The sequence below is a fragment of the Budorcas taxicolor genome, chromosome 1 (assembly GCF_023091745.1).
Source record: "Budorcas taxicolor isolate Tak-1 chromosome 1, Takin1.1, whole genome shotgun sequence".
Lineage (NCBI taxonomy): Eukaryota > Metazoa > Chordata > Mammalia > Artiodactyla > Bovidae > Budorcas > Budorcas taxicolor.
Genome location: NC_068910.1, coordinates 22,899,165 through 22,919,954, shown reverse-complemented (window position 1 = coordinate 22,919,954; position 20,790 = coordinate 22,899,165). Strand labels below are relative to the sequence as shown.

Sequence of the window (20,790 nt, the reverse complement as noted above, 5' to 3'; positions counted from 1 at the left end):
GCCACACCGGGCTTCTCTCTGCAAGTGCAAAAAGAGACGACTAACAGCAGAAACAAGCAATGTCAGTGTCCACTTCTCATCTTCACTCATGTTCATGAAAGCTGGGAGCTGGGGCTCATCTGCTACACTCACTCTGTTGTCCTGAGCACTCTGAGGTTTCTTCTCACTGCCTACAGACTGCCTGCAAATGAAAAACTGGCATTTCGCTTCCAGCCGCTCTCCTGAGAGTCCTGACTAACCACTTGATTTGAGGCATGCTCACAACACTGCGCTTTCGGGATTGATAAAAATAACAACGTTATCAAGTGATGTTTATTGAACCGTTACTCTGCCAGATAACATACAAAAGGCTGAAACTCTATTACATCATTTCATCTTCCCAGTCACTATGAACTGCTGCTACAATTCCCATTTCACAGGTAACTCAACTGAGGCTGAGCAAAGCTATGTAAATTTTTCTCAAGTGACTCCTCTAGTGGAGCTGAGATTTGAACCCAATTTGGTTTAACTCTCAATTGGAGTTCTCAGTATAGCCTCTATTTAAAGCTACTATTTGCAACTTTACCACATGGAACCCTATTTTCTCCATAACACCTACTAATAGCAGCACACACAAGCAGGGCTACAAGACAGACACTTAGGGAAGCTAATTTAAAGCCTTGATTATCAAATATCAAAATACATAGTGATCTTCAAAAAGTCCACAAGGAAACGTGAAAAACGAAGAAAATGCAATGAGTTTTTCCTAAACCTAAATTTTCTTCAAATTTAAAGAACTGTCCTTTATTCCAGAACAACAGCTCTCACACTTCTATGATGGTAAGAATTATATATGTTATAATGTCTAATTTTATATATTCTAAAATGCTAGCAACCCTTTGTTTGATCTCCAATGTATTTTAGAAACTTTCTGGTTTGATATATGAAAGCCTGGGACCACTGGTTAAAAGCATTCTTTTTTTCTAATTGCATTACTGGAATTCAGGACTACAGAAAACATCAGCATCACCTGGGATGGGAATATTTTTTATGTTTAAGATTACAAATCTAATTGATAATGAACTATTACTTTCTCCCTGCCATAAGTTTACATATAAGAGAAAAAGTATTTCATGTTAGCAGGGTCTTTATTACAAAGAGGAACAAGAACATTTAATCTAGTTTTATGTTATGAATGCCTGAAATGCAAAAATCATTCTTCAGCTCATTTATATGATCCCTGCTGTACAAGATGAATATAAATGTAATCCTCTGCCTTCCTCTCCAGTAGTACAGTACAGTAACTCCAACTGTTAAGTCTACTAACAGGCTTCTTTTTCATCTTAGAACTTCAATCAAAAATACTTTAATAATCAGATGGGTACATCTATTAGAAATACCACCATAAACTGTGAATATCAACGTGACTAAAAGCAATCTTGCACTGAAATGTTATTTAAACAGTGAAATTTCACTTCTCCTTTTTTTAAAGGATTTTTTTTTAAATGGTGCAAATCCCAGATGATTGTGTATGCTATCTGCTGCAACTTTAGCTTTCACCTAATCTTTTTTTAAATCCAATTATTTCTAATGCAAACTGTGCATACTTTCCCTCCCCCTCAAAGAAAAGATTTTAAAAAAGAACTGCTAAACACAACACAGAGAGTGCTGTAAAACACACCAAAGGAAGGGCTCTTGATGGCTTTACTTACAAAAAAAAAGAAAAAGGTTTCCCCCTTTGAGATAAAAGTCAGTATTTCTAGCCAAAAACAAGGAAAACAAAGGTCACAGCAGCCTTCACTGTGGATGCACATCCTGGAATGGGCTCAGCACAGCGACTCTTTGCAATTCCATGGGCTGTAGCTTACCAGGCTCCTCCATCCATGGAATTTTTCAGGCAAGAGTACTGGAGTGGGTTGCCATTTCCTTCTCCAGGCGATCTTCCCAACAACACAGCAGAGGGTTAAGCAGGTGAGCTTTGGAGTTAGACATATGTGAGTCCCAAGGTCTTTTGCATGTTTTGGGGTCTTGGTGAAGTATCTCACTCCCCTGGGCCTCAGTTTCCTCATCTGTAAAATGGGGATAATGGTAATACCTGCATCACAGAACAGATGTGAAAAATACATAAGGTAAAACCTGTATTGGCACTGAGTAAAAGTTCTCACTGAACTTGAATTGTCATCATACATGTAGGAACACTGTCAGATGTGGATAGGAGGAAGCAACATGCTGTTATAAGGGAAATACTTGACCACATAACAAATAGGTCATACTCAATAATGAGGCATAAATTTCCTATGCTTCCCTCCTGAGATCAGAGTTCACAAGAACTAATCAAAACTTTAAAAGGAGTACATTTGGCTTGGAAGCCTCATCTTATATAGGAAACATGCATGGTTTCCTTTACTGTGAAGTCTTCTGGGTTGAGGAACTCAACATGGACTGTGCCAGGTGTGACACTTCTCAGCAAGCACAAAAGCAAAGCTGTGAGATGGAAGGATGTGGGATGCCCTCCTCATTAATCAAAATGTAGATGCATTTCCTGGTGAATCTGCTGTATAAGTCAAGTTCCAAAGCTTCACGGGGCTTCAGCTTCCCAAAGTCAGCTCAAGGGCAGAAATTGTCAAGAATCTGTGCCAGGTCCCTTTTTGAAAATCCCATGGAAGTTCCAGATTCCTTCTCCCAAGGATGTATATACTATCCAGGAGCTTAACAGTAGCCAGGCCCCTTCCTCACACCCAAAGCTCTGTAAAACTGAGACAGTAACAGCTCTGTTATGTCCTGTATTTGCATTGCCCAGACACAGGTCTATGCCCTAGAAAAGTGGCAGGGAGTGACAAAAGTGACAAAAATAGGAACCTGCTTACACAAAACCTTACATCTTCACATGTATCTCTCTTTCTGGCTCAACATATTTCTTCAATGTTGAAATAACTTTTGGTTGAATGGTGGTTTTTTGTTGTTTTTTTTTTTTTACTATTTTTAAGATTCTCCCCCTCAAAACAGAATGTTCAAGGAGTACTAGAATCGCATCCTGCCGAAAAGGCTTCCCTTCATTAACCAAGAAACCCATTAGAACAAGGATGGCAAACTTTTTCTGTAAAGAGCCAGATGATTCATTTTGGCCTTGGTAGGCTATATGGCCTCAGTCACACCTCCTCAACTCCACAGGTCACTGCATAGAGAAAAAAGCTGCACAGAAAAAAAGTGCGTGCGTGAACGGCTGTGGCTATGTTCCAGTGAAACTGTGCTCATGGACTCTGACATCTGACTTTCACATACTTTCCCACAAATTAGGAACTAAACATCTCCTTTTTAGAGTTTTTATGTCAACCACTCAACAATATAAAAAGCATTCTCAGAGGCTTCTCTTGCAGCCCAGTAGTGAAGAATTCACCTGCCAGTGCAGGAGACACAGGTTCCCTGGTCGAGGAAGATCCCACATGCCACGGAGCACCTAAGCCTGTGTGCCACAGTTACTGAGCCTGTGCTCTAGAGCCCGGGAGCTGCAGCTACTGAACTCTGCATGCCCTAGAGCCCATGCTCCACAGCAAGAGATATCATCGTACTGAGCAGCCCGCATTACTGCAACCAGAGTAGCCTCCACTCGACACAACTAGAGAAAAGCCTGCACAGCAACGAAGACCCAGCACAGCAAAAATAAATATAAGTAACAAAACTTCTTTAAAAAGAAAAAAAAAAAGCATTCTTAGCTAGGCTGCAATCTGCAGTGACGTAGCTAAGGAGCTATACTCAGGTCAGGGGAAAGATTGCTTCTTTAGGAGTGTCTCTAGTCTACTCAGGCCCTCTCACTCCTGAGTTAGTGCAGACTTCATAGGCAGAGTTACAAGCAGGAACTGTGAGCAAGGACACTGCCTCCTGGAGCCACAGTGCTCATTCACGGAGCATCAGGTGTGGGCGTTCCAACACCATCATCCGCCCTCCTCGAATGTGTGTAAGTACAATTTGGAGGCAGTGAACCCAGATCACACTGATTCCTGTCTGAGGCTTACTTTGGATCTTAAGGTGTCAGCAGACTGCAAGCCCTGCTGCCTACAGAACCCTTACAGGCTCATGGAAGCATGCTGCTGCTACTGCTAAGTCACTTCAGTCGTATCCGACTCTGTACAACACCAAAGGTGGCAGCCCACCAGGCTCCCCTGTTCCTGGGATTCTCCAGGCAAGAACACTGGAGTGGGTTGCCATTTCCTTCTCCAATGCATGAAAGTGAAAAGTGAAAGTGAAGTCACTCAGTCGTATCCAACTCTTCGTGACGCCATGGACTGCAGCCTACCAGGCTCCTCCGTCCATGGGATTTTTCAGGCAAGAGTACTGGAGTGGGGTGCCACTGCCTTCTCTGAATGGAAGCAGGCCTTGCCTCAAAAGAAGACATGGAGTGCAGGGAGGCTCCATTTTGCCAGGAGACAAGCTGAAGTCCATGCAAGCATTAAAAACAAAACCAAAAGAAATATGCTGTCTGAGACATGTTTCAGTGTGGGGAGTGAAGCAGAGATGAAACAAGATTGGGCACAGACTCATGAGCTGTGGGAAAGACATCAGGAGGCTCATTAAAATACTATCTTTACTTCTGTGTATTTGAAATTGTGCATCAGAAAAGTTGGGGCGGGGCAGGGGGGGACATTAAGAGAAACCCTAGAGAAAAACAGAGATGTTCTTTATTTCAGAGAGGTTTTATGTCTGTAACACAGTTATTTTAATAGTCCTTCCCACCAATACCTGTTTGTTTCCAGTTATCTGACTATGAACAATTTTTACCCCCAGGAAAGAAAAAGGCAGTACGTTGACTCAATCTGTGTTGATTAAAGCTACCTACCTTCCTAGTTTCTCTTTTTCCTTTGGTACCTAGCTCCCTGTAGCTGTCAACCAACCTCTCTTCCATCCTGACCCAGGCTCAATTAGGTCCCTGTTGTTTTGACAGGGAGGTCACCTGTCATCAACTGTGGATATCACTCAAGGTCACCCTCCTACTCACTTGCCTAAATATCAGTGATAAAAAAGGTGGTGTCTTGCCTGTCCTCTTTCTGGAAAAGCGCTAACTCAGGTCAGAGACACAGGAAATACTCAGCAACAGTCCCTGGCCAGAAAGCACATCCGCCCCCCCCCCCGCCCCCGCCCCCCGCCGCCACACACACAGAATAGGTACCTGTTTTTGAGTCACAACACAATGGAAGGTTAGTCACTTGAACTCTTCAATCTTCCTAGTAGCCCAGTTCATTTATTTTGGGGGCAAATCTTCACTGAACGCAAGCAATGTGAAGGAGCTAAATCCTTCTTGGTCAATAACAACTCTGTCCTCTAGCAGCCTGCGCTCTAATAAAAGAGCCATCACATAACACACACCTTCATATGGTGATAGGAAGAGAGCTTAGACAAAGGAAAAATATGGGTTACTTTGATGCTGCACAAGAGGTGGGCTTAAGAAAAGTTAGGAATGACTTTCCAAAGAAAACATCCTGTTTTCACTGTCGACTCCTACAATGTTTTATTTGTAATTTGCTGTCAGGTGAAGGCATTTCATGTTTTTACACTTAAGGACTTAGGTACCAAGCTTAGGTACCAATATGAAAACCTTAATCAGTTACTTATACCAATTACTTTCATCTAAACATAATTAATGTTACTTATACAATTTCAAAAATCACCTTTAAGAAAAAGGTAATTTTCTGCGTTTAGTCTTTTGAAAGTTAAAAATGTATTATCCATCTTTTCCCAGTAAAACCAACTGTGCCATAAAATTACGTATTACAGAACAAAACAAGCAAGGCAATAAAAATTTGATGATATAAATGAAAAACAGGTTGATCTCTGAAAGATAACTGACATTTTATCCTAACGTTTATCTACCTGTGCTAAAAGGAAAACAGGGGGATGATACAGTTGCTAAACCACAGATAATCTCAGTTCCACCTAAGTCAACAGTTCCAACCTCTCCCACAGCATTAACTCTTGGGCAGTCTCATCATGAAGGAATTAGACAAAATAAAGTACGAGAGGAAAAGAAAAAAAAAGAGATTCTAACTTAGAAATTTTGAAGGTAAAGATAAGTGAACAATCCTTGAGAACCCAAGAAAAGCTGGGGACACCTGCCCTCATAAGTGGACATAACATACTATTTTTGCATACAATTTCAGGACAACCATAACCCCCTGAAGCCAATTCTGTTCAGTCCAGTCGCTCAGTCGTGTCCAACTCTTGGCCACCCTATGAATCACAGCACGCCAGGCCTCCCTGTCCATCACCAACTCCCAGAGTTCACTCAGACTCATGTCCAACGAGTCAGTGATGCCATCCAGCCATCTCATCTCTCTGTCATCCCCTTTTCCTCTTGCCCCGAATCCCTCCCAGCATCAGAGTCTTTCCAATGAGTCAACTCTTCGCAGGAGGTGGCCAAAGTACTGGAGTTTCAGCTTTAGCATCATTCCTTCCAAAGAAATTCTGGGGCTGATCTCCTTCAGAATGGACTGGTTGGATCTCCTTGCAGTCCAGGGGACTCTCAAGAGTCTTCTCCAACACCACAGTTCAAAAGCATCAATTCTTCGGCGCTCAGCCTTCTTCACAGTCCAACTCTCACATCCATACATGACTACTGGAAAAATCATAGCCTTGACTAGATGGACCTTAGTCGGCAAAGTAATGTCTCTGCTTTTGAATATGCTATCTAGGTTGGTCATAACTTTCCTTCCAAGGAGTAAGCGTCTTTTAATTTCATGGCTGCAGTCACCATCTGCAGTGATTTTGGAACCCCCCAAAATAGAAGTCTGACACTGTTTCCACTGTTTCCCCATCTATTTCCCATAAAGTGATGGGACCAGATGCCATGATCTTCGTTTTCTGAATGTTGAGCTTTAATCCAACTTTTTCACTCTCCTCTTTCACTTTCATCAAGAGGCTTTTGAGTTCCTCTTCACTTTCTGCCATAAGAGTGGTGTCATCTGCATATCTGAGGTTATTGATATTTCTCCCGGCAATCTTGATTCCAGCTTGTGTTTCTTCCAGTCCAGCGTTTCTCAAGCGTACTCTGCACAGAACTTAAACAAGCAGGGTGACAATATCCAGCCTTGATGTACTCCTTTTCCTATTTGAAACCAGTCTGTTGTTCCATGTCCAGTTCTAACTGTTGCTTCCTGACCTGCATACAGATTTCTCAAGAGGCAGGTCAGGTGGTCTGGTATTTCCATCTCTCTCAGAATTTTCCCCAGTTTATTGTGATCCACAGAGTCAAAGGCTTTGGCATAGTCGATAAAACAGAAATAGATGTTTTTCTGGAACTCTCTTGCTTTTTCCATGATCCAGCGGATGTTGGCAATTTGATCTCTGGTTCCTCTGCCTTTTCTAAAACCAGCTTGAACATCAGGAAGTTCATGATTCACGTATTGCTGAAGCCTGGCTTGGAGAATTTTGAGCATTACTTTACTAGCATGTGAGATGAGTACAATTGTCCGGTAGTTTGAGCATTCTTTGGCATTGCCTTTCTTTGGGATTGGAATGAAAACTGACCTTTTCCAGTCCTGTGGCCACTGCTGAGTTTCCCAAATTTGCTGGCATACTGAGTGCAGCACTTTCACAGCATCATCTTTCAGGATTTGAAAGAGCTCAACTGGAATGCCATCACCTCCACTAGCTTTGTTCGTAGTGATGCTTTCTAAGGCCCACTTGACATCACATTCCAGGATGTCTGGCTCTAGGTGAGTGATCACACCATCATGATTATCTGGGTCGTGAAGATCTTTTTTGTACAGTTCTTCTGTGTATTCTTGCCATCTCTTCTTAATATCTTCTGCTTCTGTTAGGTCCATACCATTTCTGTCCTTTATCAAGCCCATCTTTGCATGAAATGTTCCCTTGGTATCTCTAATTTTCTTGAAGAGATCTCTAGTCTTTCCCATTCTGTTCTTTTCCTCTATTTCTTTGCATTGATCACTGAAGAAGGCTTTCTTATCTCTTCTTGCTATTTTTTGGAACTCTGCATTCAGATGCTTATATCTTTCCTTTTCTCCTTTGCTTTTTGCCTCTTCTTTTCACGGCTATTTGTAAGGCCTCCCCAGACAGCCATTTTGCTTTTTTGCATTTCTTTTCCATGGGGATGGTCTTGATCTCTGTCTCTTGTACAGTGTCACGAACCTCATTCCATAGTTCATCAGGCACTCTATCTATCAGATCTAGGCCCTTAAATCTATTTCTCACTTCCACTGTATAATCATAAGGGATTTGATTTAGGTCATACCTGAATGGTCTAGCGGTCTTCCCTACTTTCTTCAATTTAAGTCTGAATTTGGTAATAAGGAGTTCATGATCTGAGCCACAGTCAGCTCCCAGTCTTGTTTTTGCTGACTGTATAGAGCTTCTCCATCTTTGGCTGCAGAGAATATAATCAATCTGATTTCGGTGTTGACCATCTGGTGATGTCCATGTGTAGAGTCTTCTCTTGTGTTGTTGGAAGAGGGTGTTTGCTATGACCAGTGCATTTTCTTGGCAAAACTCTGTTAGTCTTTGCCCTGCTTCATTCCGCATTCCAAGGCCAAATTTGCCTGTTACTCCAGGTGTTTCTTGACTTCCTACTTTTGCATTCCAGTCCCCTATAATGAAAAGGACATCTTTTTCGGGTGTTAGTTCTAAAAGGTCTTGGAAGTCTTCATAGAACCATTCAACTTCAGCTTCTTCAGCGTTACTGGTTGGGGCACAGACTTGGATTACTGTGATACTGAACAGTTTGCCTTGGAAACAAACAGAGATGATTCTGTCGTTTTTGAGATTGCATCCAAGTATTGCATTTTGGACTCTTTTGTTGACCATGATGGCTACTCCATTTCTTCTGAGGGATTCCTGCCCGCAGTAGTAGATACAATGGTCATCTGAGCTAAATTCACCCATTCCAGTCCATTTTAGTTCGCTGATTCCTAGAATGTCAACGTTCACTCTTGCCATCTTGTTTGACCACTTCCAATTTGCCTTGATTCATGGACCTGACATTCCAGGTTCCTTGAATTGAAGCCAATTCAAGCCCCAGGTTAAAAATTTCTGACCTAGATAAATAACAAGTTAGGAGATCATGCTAAGATTCTCAGCAGTTGAAAGGGTTGAAAAGAAGTAGTATGTATGCAGTCATTTACTATTATCTAATTTAATTTCAACCCTTACAACCTCCATGGGAAGTAGGTATTATCATCTCCTTTGACAAAGAGGAATTTAGATTCTGAAAGGTAAAATGAAATGTTTACCAACTTCAAACCCAGGTTTCTAACTCTTAGGTGCACAATCATAAACTGGAGAATTCAAAAAGTCTGGTCAATATTCCTAAATATCTTCCAAGACAAAGAGTTTCTGACTTCGTGCTTCATTCATAGTTTCAATTTATCTACATATTTCTTTTCAGTTTAACTTTGTTGACAAGAAGAATTAGTAAGAATTTAACTCCAAAACACTTTTTCCTTGGTAGAAGATAATCTCAATCAAAGACAAAGGAGAAGTGTCTGATAATTTTAAAATGTATTTTCATGCTTAAACAGCCTGACATGAACTATTTGTTAGAAAAACAAAGGCCCACTGTCTAACGTGCTGGACATCCTTATACTTATCCCAGAAAATCCACAAAGTCACAAATGAATCGAAAATTGACTGAATTAGAAATTTCAGTCTCTACTTAAAACTGGCAGGCAGAAATTCAGCCATCCTGGCTGCTTCAGCATCTTCTGAATGGGTAGAGAAGCTTAGGGGAAAAAATGGTATCACTAATAGCCACTAATAATTTGATAGGTCAGAAGCACAGACACCAAATTTATGATCCCTTTGTGCCCCAAGACAGGAATTAAGAGGTCCTAGATCTTTTTCGGTAAAATACACTAATGACTATGCCCAAAGAGAAAATAATAAATACAGCAAAAAGTGGGTCCAGGCAACTACATCTGGTTGGGTCTCAATCCAGACCAAGTAGTGCAATGAAATACAGACATACTTATTCAACCTCTATAGGCGAATTACCAATAATTAGCACCATGTTTTCACACAGATTTAGAAACTCTTTATGGGAAATATATCCACATCCAGAGAAGAAAAACCAAGAAGAGGAGCAGGTCAGATCCTCTAAAGCTCTACTCCAACTGCTTCCAAGGAGAGTTACCACCTAGTGATTTTAAATTTTTTAAGCCCAGGCAGGCTGCCAATTCAACACTAAAACCGGACTAACAACTGATTTTTCTTATTGCAACATCGCCAGCAAGTCCTGTGTTTTCCCTCTCTTTCCTTTGCTCTCAAACAGCAATTCGCCTTCGCAAAATCAACTAATTTGCTCTCTAATCTGTTACAATTGGAAGCTCTCAGAAAGTTGCCACTGGTATTACTCTTCCTCCTAGTGCCAAGAGGCCAACAAAAAGATAGTTCAAAAAAACCAAAACTGTGAACATGAAGACAAGACAGGCACTAAAAACAAGAAGTGTGGAGACAGAGTAACAATGGGCCAACTCTGGACTTTAAAATGTTTCTCTTGCCAAAGCTGTACCTATTCTTGGGCCCTTGACAATAACAATGCCAAAATAAATGGCCACACTGAGAAATAAAGTTCCGCTGGGAATATAAACTCAGTATTTTGGATACCAAACCTCACTCAAGTCCTTGTCCATACTACTACTGAAGGAACAGCTTGAACTCAGTCTAGAGAAGATTGGACTCCTTTAGACCTTTCTGACCACCATGTGCCCAGGACCAACACAGGCCTTCGACAGCAAAGGGGACTATTTAAAGAAAAAGAAAACCTGAAGTAAAAGTCTGACAGCTCCTAGATATCTTTCATTTAGAGATCCACATTTAGTTACAGTTATTTCCTTCTACCAAACAGTTTTTATTAAAAACTGACCAATAATTAGACTCTGATTTCACTACATAAGTGCACCAAAGGCTTTTTTCAACAGATAAAATTCTGTGACCGCCCCACCCCCCCGCTGATTTTGACACCTTCATAAAAATACAAAAAAGAAAAAATATCCGATCAACAGCTCCTTGGTTGTGATGATCCTTTTGATTAACCTTTGTAACATAAATCCTATGGAAATAGGCTGTACAGGTAAAGTGCTGTCTTTTTTAAAATTCATTTTTATTGCTGGCAGACAATTACAGGTGGCAAGGTGTCCTTTCCAGAACCCCCTAAGACGTTCGTGGAGACGCTTTTGGAAACTGAGAATTCCTCCCTCTACTCCTCGCGTTTCTCCATAAGAGGTCAGACCTGAAGAGATTTGGGTTAAACTCACTGCTGGTCCCAGCGTTCATCACTGGCAATGCGCATAAACTGCACCCAGCCAGGCCTCCACTGAAGGGCTCTGGATACTCCCGGATATAGGAAGCCTCCGGAAATCGGATTTTCCAAATGCTCCATCCTCCCCTTTCTTCTTTATCAGACAGCATCCTCGCGTGGGAGGAGCGGAGTGGCTCAGGTGGGCTCAAGCTACCGCCCTGGTCAGCCAGCCAGGATACTTCCCCTGGACTTGTACAAACTCCATCAGAGGGCTAGACTCACCTTCGCGACAGAGCCCCATGACTTCGCGGTTTTTCCCAAACTCCTTGTAACTTTCGTCCAATTCCGTCCCTAGGAGATACACACACACAGGAGGAGGGGAGAGGCAGGTCAGTTGCGGAGAGTGTGACGCACGCTCACGCACGCACGGAGTAGGTGCGGGCACCTCCGCGTTCCCCAACCCGGCGATAGCATCTCTGACCCCCGAGGGGGCGGGCCACGGGACGGGGGAGGGGAGAAGGGTCTGAGGATGGGGGAATGGGGGCTGCGCGGCTAAGAGGAGGGCGTGGATACTCACCGTCTTTCCCAGGAAGTTTGGAAGCTTCGACCCACAGATTCCACGACTGTCCCAGCATCGCTTCGGGACTCGGCAGGGGCCGGCGTTCCCCGACGGTCGCCATTGCGGCGGCGGCCGAGGTGGAGGCGGCGCCAGGGCCACCGTCCTCCAGCCGTAGGCGCCGCGGCGGCGGCGGCTGCCGCTGGGGCTGCGGAGGCTGCTGCTGCTGCTGCCGGGCGGCCGCGGCCGCTGCTCCGCCCGCCGCCGCCGCCGCTCGGCGCGGCTCCCCCCTGACGTCATCCGCGGCCCGCTCCGACATTCTTTCCGCTCCTACAATGTAACAAAAAAAGGGGGAAAAGAGTCGCGCGGGGGCTGCTTTTAAGGAGGCGCCGGGGAGTTCCGGCGGCGTGCGCGGCCCGCGGGCCGGGTGGGGCGCGCTGACAGCGCCCCCGGCCGCCCAGACCCCCAGCTCTCCTCCTCGTACCCCCACCCCCCACATCCCCCGCCTTGGGCGCAAAGTCCGCGGCGCGGGCTCGCTTTCGATTTCGACTCCAGTGCCCCTCGGGGGAGGCGACGAGAGCCGGCGGGCCGCCACCGCGGCGTAAGGTCCCCAGCCTGCCTCCGCCGCGGAGACCCGGCGCGGAGGCCGGCGCCCAGAGCTGCCCCCGCCTCAGCCCCGCGCCTCGCCGCGGCGGCCCACGGCGGGGAGGCCCGAGACGCACCCCCGGCCCCCAGGCTGCCCACCCTGAGGCCGCTCGCATCCCTGGGCCGGGCCCGGCGGCCCCGCTCCTTCCTTCCGTCCGCGCGTCCGTCCGAGCGGCGGCGCCCGGCCGGCTCCCTTAAGCGGAGGCGCCTCCCGCCGCCTCCTCCCCCTCGCCGGTCCCTCCCTCTCAGCTCTCTCGGGCGAAGTTTGCACGTCAAGCCCCCGGAGTGGAGCCAGGGCGAAGTCGGAAACGCAGCCACCTATGGAGGAACCAGCCGGCCGGCCGGCCCCGGGGCACCAGCGGGCGGCGTAGCTGTCGGGCCTTCCCGCCCGGGTCCAATCCAGAGAGCAGGGGCGGATTCAAGGAGCTCTTCGCTCTCAGCTCGCGAGCGGCCGCGCGGCTGTCAAAAGCATGAATGGGAAGCCGCCGCTGAGCGGGACGCCTAGCACGGAGGAAACCACTGGCAGGCGAGGAAATGCCGCCCAGGTGCTGTCCCAGGTGTCGGCCCGAAGCCCACCACGGGAGATCAGCGCGTGCTCCCGGGTTACTTGAGCTCGTTCAGCAAAGAGGAGACCATGAAATCAGTGTAAGATGCAGTGGAGGAGAGAGAGACCGAGGCGAATCCGTTTACATGTTTTAGAGACACGACTCCAAATTTCTATATTTCCCTTTCCAATGCTCCTGGAAGTGATTCATTCACTACCACCCCCATCCCCTCCTCACCACCCCACCCCCCCCCAAGTCTAATCAGTTTTAATTCAAGCTGTTGATCTCTCCCTCCCTCTTTATGATTTCTTTGCCTGGGCAGGGCGAGAAGCTAGGGCTTAGGTGAATGTACAGCATTCCTAGAAAATACTCTTTTCTGTTAGATATTGTTCACTCAAGCACTGGCCCACAAAACTTAGCACCCTTCCGCAATACACACATTGCGTGTACAGCTTTTGCTCAAGTGATGGGTAAAGACGGTAAAATAAAGGGCTACTTAATGCACTAAAGCACCTGAGGTACTTGAAACAGTAGCAGACCACATCAAGCGCTTTTAATTAAGTGTTCTTAGCATTACTGTTACTTCAAACTGTGTGAAAAATCTGCAGCCTGAGACAGAAACAAGGATTTTAATCAGCATGTTTCACATAGCAGTAATATCCGCACTCCTGAGGCACGCGTCATAGCTGCTTACTTAGAGGGGCTTTCTTTAGATGGGGAAAAAGCAGGCTTATTCATTTTTAAAAATTATTATTCATGTTTTTTTCTTAATCTGGAACATCTGATGTTACAGAGGTGGCCAACTTATCTGCAAAAGAAACAAAGTCCAACCCTCAGAAATATAAAGATATTTAAAGAAGAGTGAAAAAAATAATGTAACATTATTGCATCCTAAACTCAACCCAGGGCTCCTGTGGAAAGTACTTATTTTAGGTTCAAAATTTGAGGGCTTTGGTGGAAAAAAATTTTAAAATTACATGTATATGAATTTATTTTTAAAATGTTTAGAAATAAGTGTGTAAATTTTTTCCTGGATGACATGCAAACAAAAGTTCCCAAAAGTGAAGTTATGGATGCTTCCTGTCCTTATCTAAGCAGAAAAAAAAAAAAAAAAGAATAACCAAAAATAGTAGAAATGATTGGTAGGATAAAAAATCATTTCTAAAGTTTTAACTTCCAACAGAAGAGGATCAGTGAGAAAAAATGCATAGGTAAAACATAATTTCCTTAGTAGTTCAGTTCCTAACTTATAACAAAGGCCCTCAATCTTCATGTCACCAATGTAGACCTTCAATGTTTCATTCATCCAAATCACTGAAAAATCTGTAGAATTACAGAAATACATTAAAAAAAAACACCTAACAATGATTTTCTGTGACTAAAGCACACAGTTTATGGATTATGTTGTATCTTGCAATATTCTACATTTAAGAAAAACAAAAATTTGAATTTTATGGCATTTGGAGCTGCCATTAAAAAGAAAAGCTTAGGGCCACCCAGGTATGTAGGTTCCAAAGAGAGTTTGCCTATTGAGTTCAGCCCTTCTGATCTCTGAGAGTACAGGATGAAAATTAAAATAAGGGGAAAAGTGGCAAACATGAAGGACAGACCTACTTCAAGATACTGCTCGATTTCCCCCTTTTTACACGTGAAAATACTTCAAGATTCACTAATATGACTTAAAGGTAATGAGGGTCAATATGGCAATTTGTAATACTTCAACTTCCATCCTTATTCCAGTTTCATACCTCCCCCCTCTTTTTGACTGGTTTAATAAAGAAAACACAACAGGGCTTAAAATAAAAATACTAAATATCCTCTTAGCATTATGATAGTTATTAAGAGAAATTGTTACTAATAGCAGCTATCAATTATTGGGTACCTACTAGGTGCCAAGCATTGTTGGAGGTACCTTTTTGCATTAGCTCTATTAATATTCACAACTGTGTAAAGCAGGAGTTGTATTACTATTTACAGATGAGGAAAACGAGGGAGGGCTCTGGAGCCAGTCCCTATGAATTTTTTCTGAGTTCATATAGTGGCTCTTCACTTACAAACTATGTAACGTAAGCCAGTTACCTAACTTACCTGGACCATCAGTTTCCTAACCTGTAAAATAAAGACAAAGCCAGGTTCCTTCTGAGGACTGCATGAAAAGATACATGGAAAGCACAAAAAAAAAGACAAAACAAACACTATAAACAAGTATCTTATATCACACTGAACAATTCAGATAAATTCTTATCTGAGAACTGCGTTACCAAGTTGAAGATGTGAGCACCAAGAGAATGACAGGCAGTTTCTGGCCATCTCTCTTTTCCTGCAGAAAATGCCTTTTACCAGATTCTCTTCACCCATGAAAAGTCCTAACTCCTTCTAGAACATGCAGTTTCTGATATCCAGAGATGGTTTGGGTTTCCCAATAGCTTGAATGAGTAACCAACAAAAGCCAAAACTGCTAGCTGAGAAGAGTGCAGTGTTCTGAAACTCAAATTTAGGCAACATTTAAAAAGTGTTCTTATATAAAGACACTCCCTATAACCAAGATTACAACAGAAATTCAAAAACTTGGTTTGATAATAAGGATGACCTGATGACTTCTTACCTAAACACCCCTCTTCTGCACCCAAAAAAATATGTAAAACCATGAGCAGTACAATTTACATTCATTTATTATTATTTTCATATAAGTGTTCCTTGTATGCTATCGATCAATTCTCCTACCCGTATACTTCTGAAGCTGTCTTACAGTTCTGAAGATCTTCAGTATCTGTCTGCATAGATAAATGATAGGTTTTATAAGGTTTGAGTAATGAAGATTCAACTCATCAAACAGGTTCTGCTTACCTACCACGTATCAGGCACTCTGTTAGGCACCGGGTTGAACACAACACAGTAATTTCACTGAGGAGATGAGAAGTAGGAGTTTTTTAAATTCATCAAAATGCTCTTATGGAAAAAGCTGTCACCACCAATTAAACTGTATGTGGCTTAAGAACTAGGCCGTCAGAAGTGAAACGCTGCCAAGTTTTGAGCATTTCATCCCTTCCAGGGATGTATTTAAAAGGTGGCCTTACTTCACCATCCAAATTTAGGGATGTTCCCAGTAGGTGCCAAGGGTAACAAGGTCTCTCTTTACAAAAAGGATTCTCTGCACAGCAGAGAATTGTAAAATGCTTTGTTCAAAGGCCAAAGGCATCACTAAATGCAAAACAAAACAACAAAACAATCTTTAAATCCAGTTTAACGTAAAATGGCTGAAACTGTCTAAAACTTTTCTAAGACGCAAGACCCCACATGACCAGTCTTTTTGTTTGGAAAGAACCACTAGTCCCAATACAACATTTTAATAAACCTGAAAACTAGCAACTACAGTATATTTATGTGTGCAAATTACAGGGTTGATAACAGAGATTCTCCATCATCAACCCCAAAGGACTGCAATCATTTGAGTAACAAGAAACTCGGAACTACTGAATTAGGAATGTGTTGCCGTGGGTTTCTTTCCTCCTAAAATTGGCTGTGCCTTTGTTTACAGCCTTTCTCCCTTCTCTGACCACCTCACTCTCTTTCCTTTTTAATTCTCCAGACAGAGCCAGGGCTCTCTTCTGCATAAGCGGTATGTCCAGGCCAGGCCTCTCCTTAACTGTGCTCCCTCTAATGAAATACCTTCTGGCCTGTTATGGATACATGAGTATTCCAGTAGGGGGAGAACAGTGGAAAAAATTGAATTCATCAGCTCAGTGGCTGGAACTGCTGAAAATCAAGTGCAAAATTAGGAATATAAAGACAGTTGAAAAAGTAGAGACTTAAAGATGAAGGTAATTATCTTTTTAAAGACTTAACCTTGGCTTCTCCGGTGATCTAGTGATTGGAAGTCTGCCTCGCAATGCAGGTGACACTGGTTCCATCCCTGGTCTGTGAAGATCCCACATGCTGCAGAACATCTAAGCCTATGCACCACAATTACAGAACCCATGCTCCTGAGCCACAACTACTGAAGCCCACGTGCCCTACAGCCCATGCTCCACAACAAGAGAGTAGCCCCAGCTCGTCACAACTAGAGAAAGCCTGCCTGCAGCAACAAAAACTCAGCACAGCCAAAAATAACTAAAAATCATGTATAAAAGACTTAACCTGTATGTGTAGTCATTCTATAAACTATGTCATTTGCCCAAAAGTTCAAAGCTTTAAATTTTTGGTCTGTTTTCTTAATCATACGTGTGTAGCTCGTACAAGTTCTCCCAAAGAATCATTCACCAATAATAGTAAACTGCTTTGAAAGAGAGAAAATTTAACAATACACATAAAGAAGGTATTAACATATAACTTAAACCGAACAACACCCAAATGTTTCTAGGAATTTGATACTAGCCTATAATTTTAAATGATTCACAAATTTCATTTAAAATCTTCATTTAGAGCCCTAAAGTTAAAGAGTTCTTTTAAAAATAGAGGAAAAGGATTAAGTTATAGAAATGGAATGGAAAAATTGGACTAATGTTTAGCTATAAAAAGAGGCTGACTGTATAGTCATAGTTCTAGTACACTGCCTCAGATGCAATAAAATGCAAAGATTAAACACACTGTTAAAAATAATTCCCTATGTCACCTTTGTACCAATCAGCTTTCACTGAAGATGGTGAACTATCACCATCTTTTGGGCCCAGCAGTTAAGAGGATGTGTTCTACAGCCAATACACCCAAGCTGAATCCCAGCTCTACCTCTTATTTACTGTATAACTCTGGGGAAAGTGGAACTTCTCTCGCTCGGCCTGTTTCCTCATTTATAAAATGATGTAAAACAAGAGTATCTACTTTACGAGGAGTATTAAGAAAGTTATCAGTACAAAAGTACCCTACCCTACAGGCTTCCCAGATGGCACAGAGATAAAGAATCTGCCTGCCAACGCTGAAGACATGAGTTGGATCCTTGGATCAGGAAGATCTCCTGAAGAAGGAAATGGGAACCCACTCCAGTATTCTTGCCTAGAAAATCCCATGGACAGAGGAACCCAGCAGCTGCAATCCAGAGGGTCGCAAAGAGTCAGACACGACTGGACACACATATACCACACCCTGCTGCTGCTGCTGCTGCTAAGTCGCTTCAGTCATGTCCGACTCTGTGCGACCCCAGAGATGGCAGCCCACCAGTCTCCCTCGTCCCTGGGATTCTCTAGGCAAGAACACTGGAGTGGGTTGCCATTTCCTTCTCCAATGCATGAAAGTGGAAAGTGAAAGTGAAGTCCCTCAGTCGTGTCCGACTCCTAGCGACCCCATGGACTGCAGCCTACCAGGCTCCTCCGCCCAGGGGATTTTCCAGGCAAGGGTACTGGAGTGGGGTGCCATCGCCTTCTCTGGCACCACACCCTACTCTACAGCTATTATTACTAGCACCCCGCCTGTCACATAGAAAGCCCAATTCTACTCTAGCCATGCTATGCTATTATCATTCTTTCAGGGTAAAGCATGGCGTCAGTTATGTCGGTCTTTGCTCCAACACTTTCAGGGGCTCAGCACCGATCCCTCAACTTATAACCACTCCTTTCATAGCACTTCAGGTCCTTAACAGTTGGCCCCAGGCCCAGCTCCACCACATCTACAGCGTTCCCTCTTGCAGGTACCCTACAGTCCGGCTAAAATGACCAAATCATAGTACTGAGTATGCTCCCCCTCCACATCCCAGCTCTCAAGTCTTTGTTCACATGGATCACACCATCTATAAAACTACTCTTCTTTGGCTAAAATCCTACAGTCACATCCCCCCCTCACATTCTGTTTCCTTAACAAAATCTTTCCTGATCTCTCACACTAAGCTCACAGGATCTCATACACCTCTAAATCTAAATTGGACCTCCTGGACCAAGGTTAATGATAGTATATGTCCTGAAATCATGGTGACAATGAGATATATGTTTAGTCTCCCATGGATTAACAGTTTGCATTCCCAACATAAGAGTGTCATTTGGAACATGGAAACCACCTCCTCACAAACTGTAATATGTATGGTCGCCAGGTCCCTAAGCAAAATGCCTTAGGGCTGAACTCTAGGACTAACTGAAAGTGTGCTACTACAAGAGAGAAGGAACAACACAGCTCTTTTCTCCCTTTTTCTGCAGCAAAGTTCCAGCCCTAAGCAAGGACATAGATCCAGCAAACACAACTCCCCTAATTGCCACACCCTTTGTGTACATTGATTCAGGAACCCATCTGGGTTTGAACTGCTTCCCCAAAGACAGACTGTTCCACAAAGGTTTGCATCCCTTTCCACCTCTAACATAAAACCTTCTTTTCCTTGGTAGAGAGAGAGAGCATGCAGATTTACCTTTCACTAACATGTGAATGAATGGCTGCAAATGAACACAGGTCCCTATCTTCAAGCCCCAACCCACACAAATATTTTCTTATACAAAGGGAGAGACCTGAACCCAAATGACTCTCTAGATTTCATGGTCCCTAAACCCTTTTTCCCACAAAGACACAATTGCTTCATTCTCATGGCAACGTTGATTTTAAATGGCACCATCTATGACTTAAGGCTAAGTTTCAACATTTTAACCAGTTTTATGCTTCTGACCAGCATAATATCTGCAGGACACACAGACCTTGATCCTGCTCTCCGCTTTCTATCGCATTCTCCTCTCCACCCAACTGCTCGAAGTGAAGGAACCTCAGGAGCAGAAAAGGTAAACCAAAACAAAACCACCACTGGTGAGACTCGACTTTTGCCGCTTTCCGGAGCTTCTTGTCTTCACTCCAGACAACATGTATTTTCACAGAACATTTTTCCCCGTCGGTTTCTGGGGAAAGGGGCAACGCAGCTGCAGTCACAAGTGGATGGTTAGAAGGCTGCAATCCAACTTACTAAGTATTTCTTACAAAACAAGGCCAAACAGATAAACTGAACTTCATTGAAATTATCAAACTTTTGTGTTTCAAAGGACACCTTGAAGGAAGTGAAAAGAACCCAGAGAATGGAGAAAATTTTTGCAAATCCTTTACCTGATAAGAGACTTGTATGTAGAATGTATAAAGAACTCTTACATCTAAAACTAAAAAGGACAAATAATCCAATTTTCACAATTCAAAAAGTTCTCAATAGACATTTCTCCAAACAAGATAATACAAATGACCAACAAGCACATGAAAAGATGCTCACCATTTTTTTGTCGTAAGATAAATACAAACGAAAGTTACAATGTGATATCACACCACACCCTCTAGATTGGCCAGTAAGGAAATAAAAACAAACAAGAACAGAAAATGACAAGTGTTGGTGAGGATGTAGAGGAATCAACGTATATTGTTGATGGGAAAGTAAAATGGTGCAGCCCCTGTGGAAAACAGTTTGACAGTCCTTTAAAAGGTTAAACAAAGAATTACAATATGATCCAGAAATCCTACTTCTAGATGTTCACTCAAAGAACTGAAAGCAGGCACTCAAAGAGATACCTGTACATCAACGTTCATAAGGGCATTTTTCACAAAGCCAAAAGGTGGAAGCAACCCAGGTGTCCACCAACTGAAGAATGCCTAAATAAAATGTGGTAGAGCCACACAATAGAGTATTATTCACCCATTAAAAGGAATGAAATACTGATAAATGCTACAATACAGATAAACCTCAAAAACATGCAAAATAAAAGAAGCAAGACACAAAAAGTCACATATTGCATGATTTCATTTATGTGAAATATCCAAAACAGTTAAATCCATAGAAACAAAGCAGATGAGCGGCTTCCAGGATCTGGTTAGAGAGGAGAGAGAAGGATGGAAAGTGACTGCTGTATGGAAACAATGTCTCCTTTGGGACTGATGCA

The 20,790-nt window shown here is 43.1% G+C and overlaps 1 protein-coding gene across 1 annotated transcript in view; it reads right to left on the bottom strand.

The window, feature by feature from the left end:
- ATXN7 (ataxin 7) overlaps positions 1-12,279 on the bottom strand; it is a 91,354-nt gene extending 79,075 nt beyond the window's left edge. The window contains exons 1-2 of the mRNA XM_052637729.1: positions 11,802-12,279; positions 11,507-11,575 (exon numbers count right to left, since the gene is read on the bottom strand). Coding sequence (XP_052493689.1) covers positions 11,507-11,575; positions 11,802-12,279 — 547 coding nt within the window. The remainder of the gene's footprint in view (positions 1-11,506; positions 11,576-11,801) is intronic.
- Between the last annotated feature and the right edge of the window lie 8,511 nt (positions 12,280-20,790).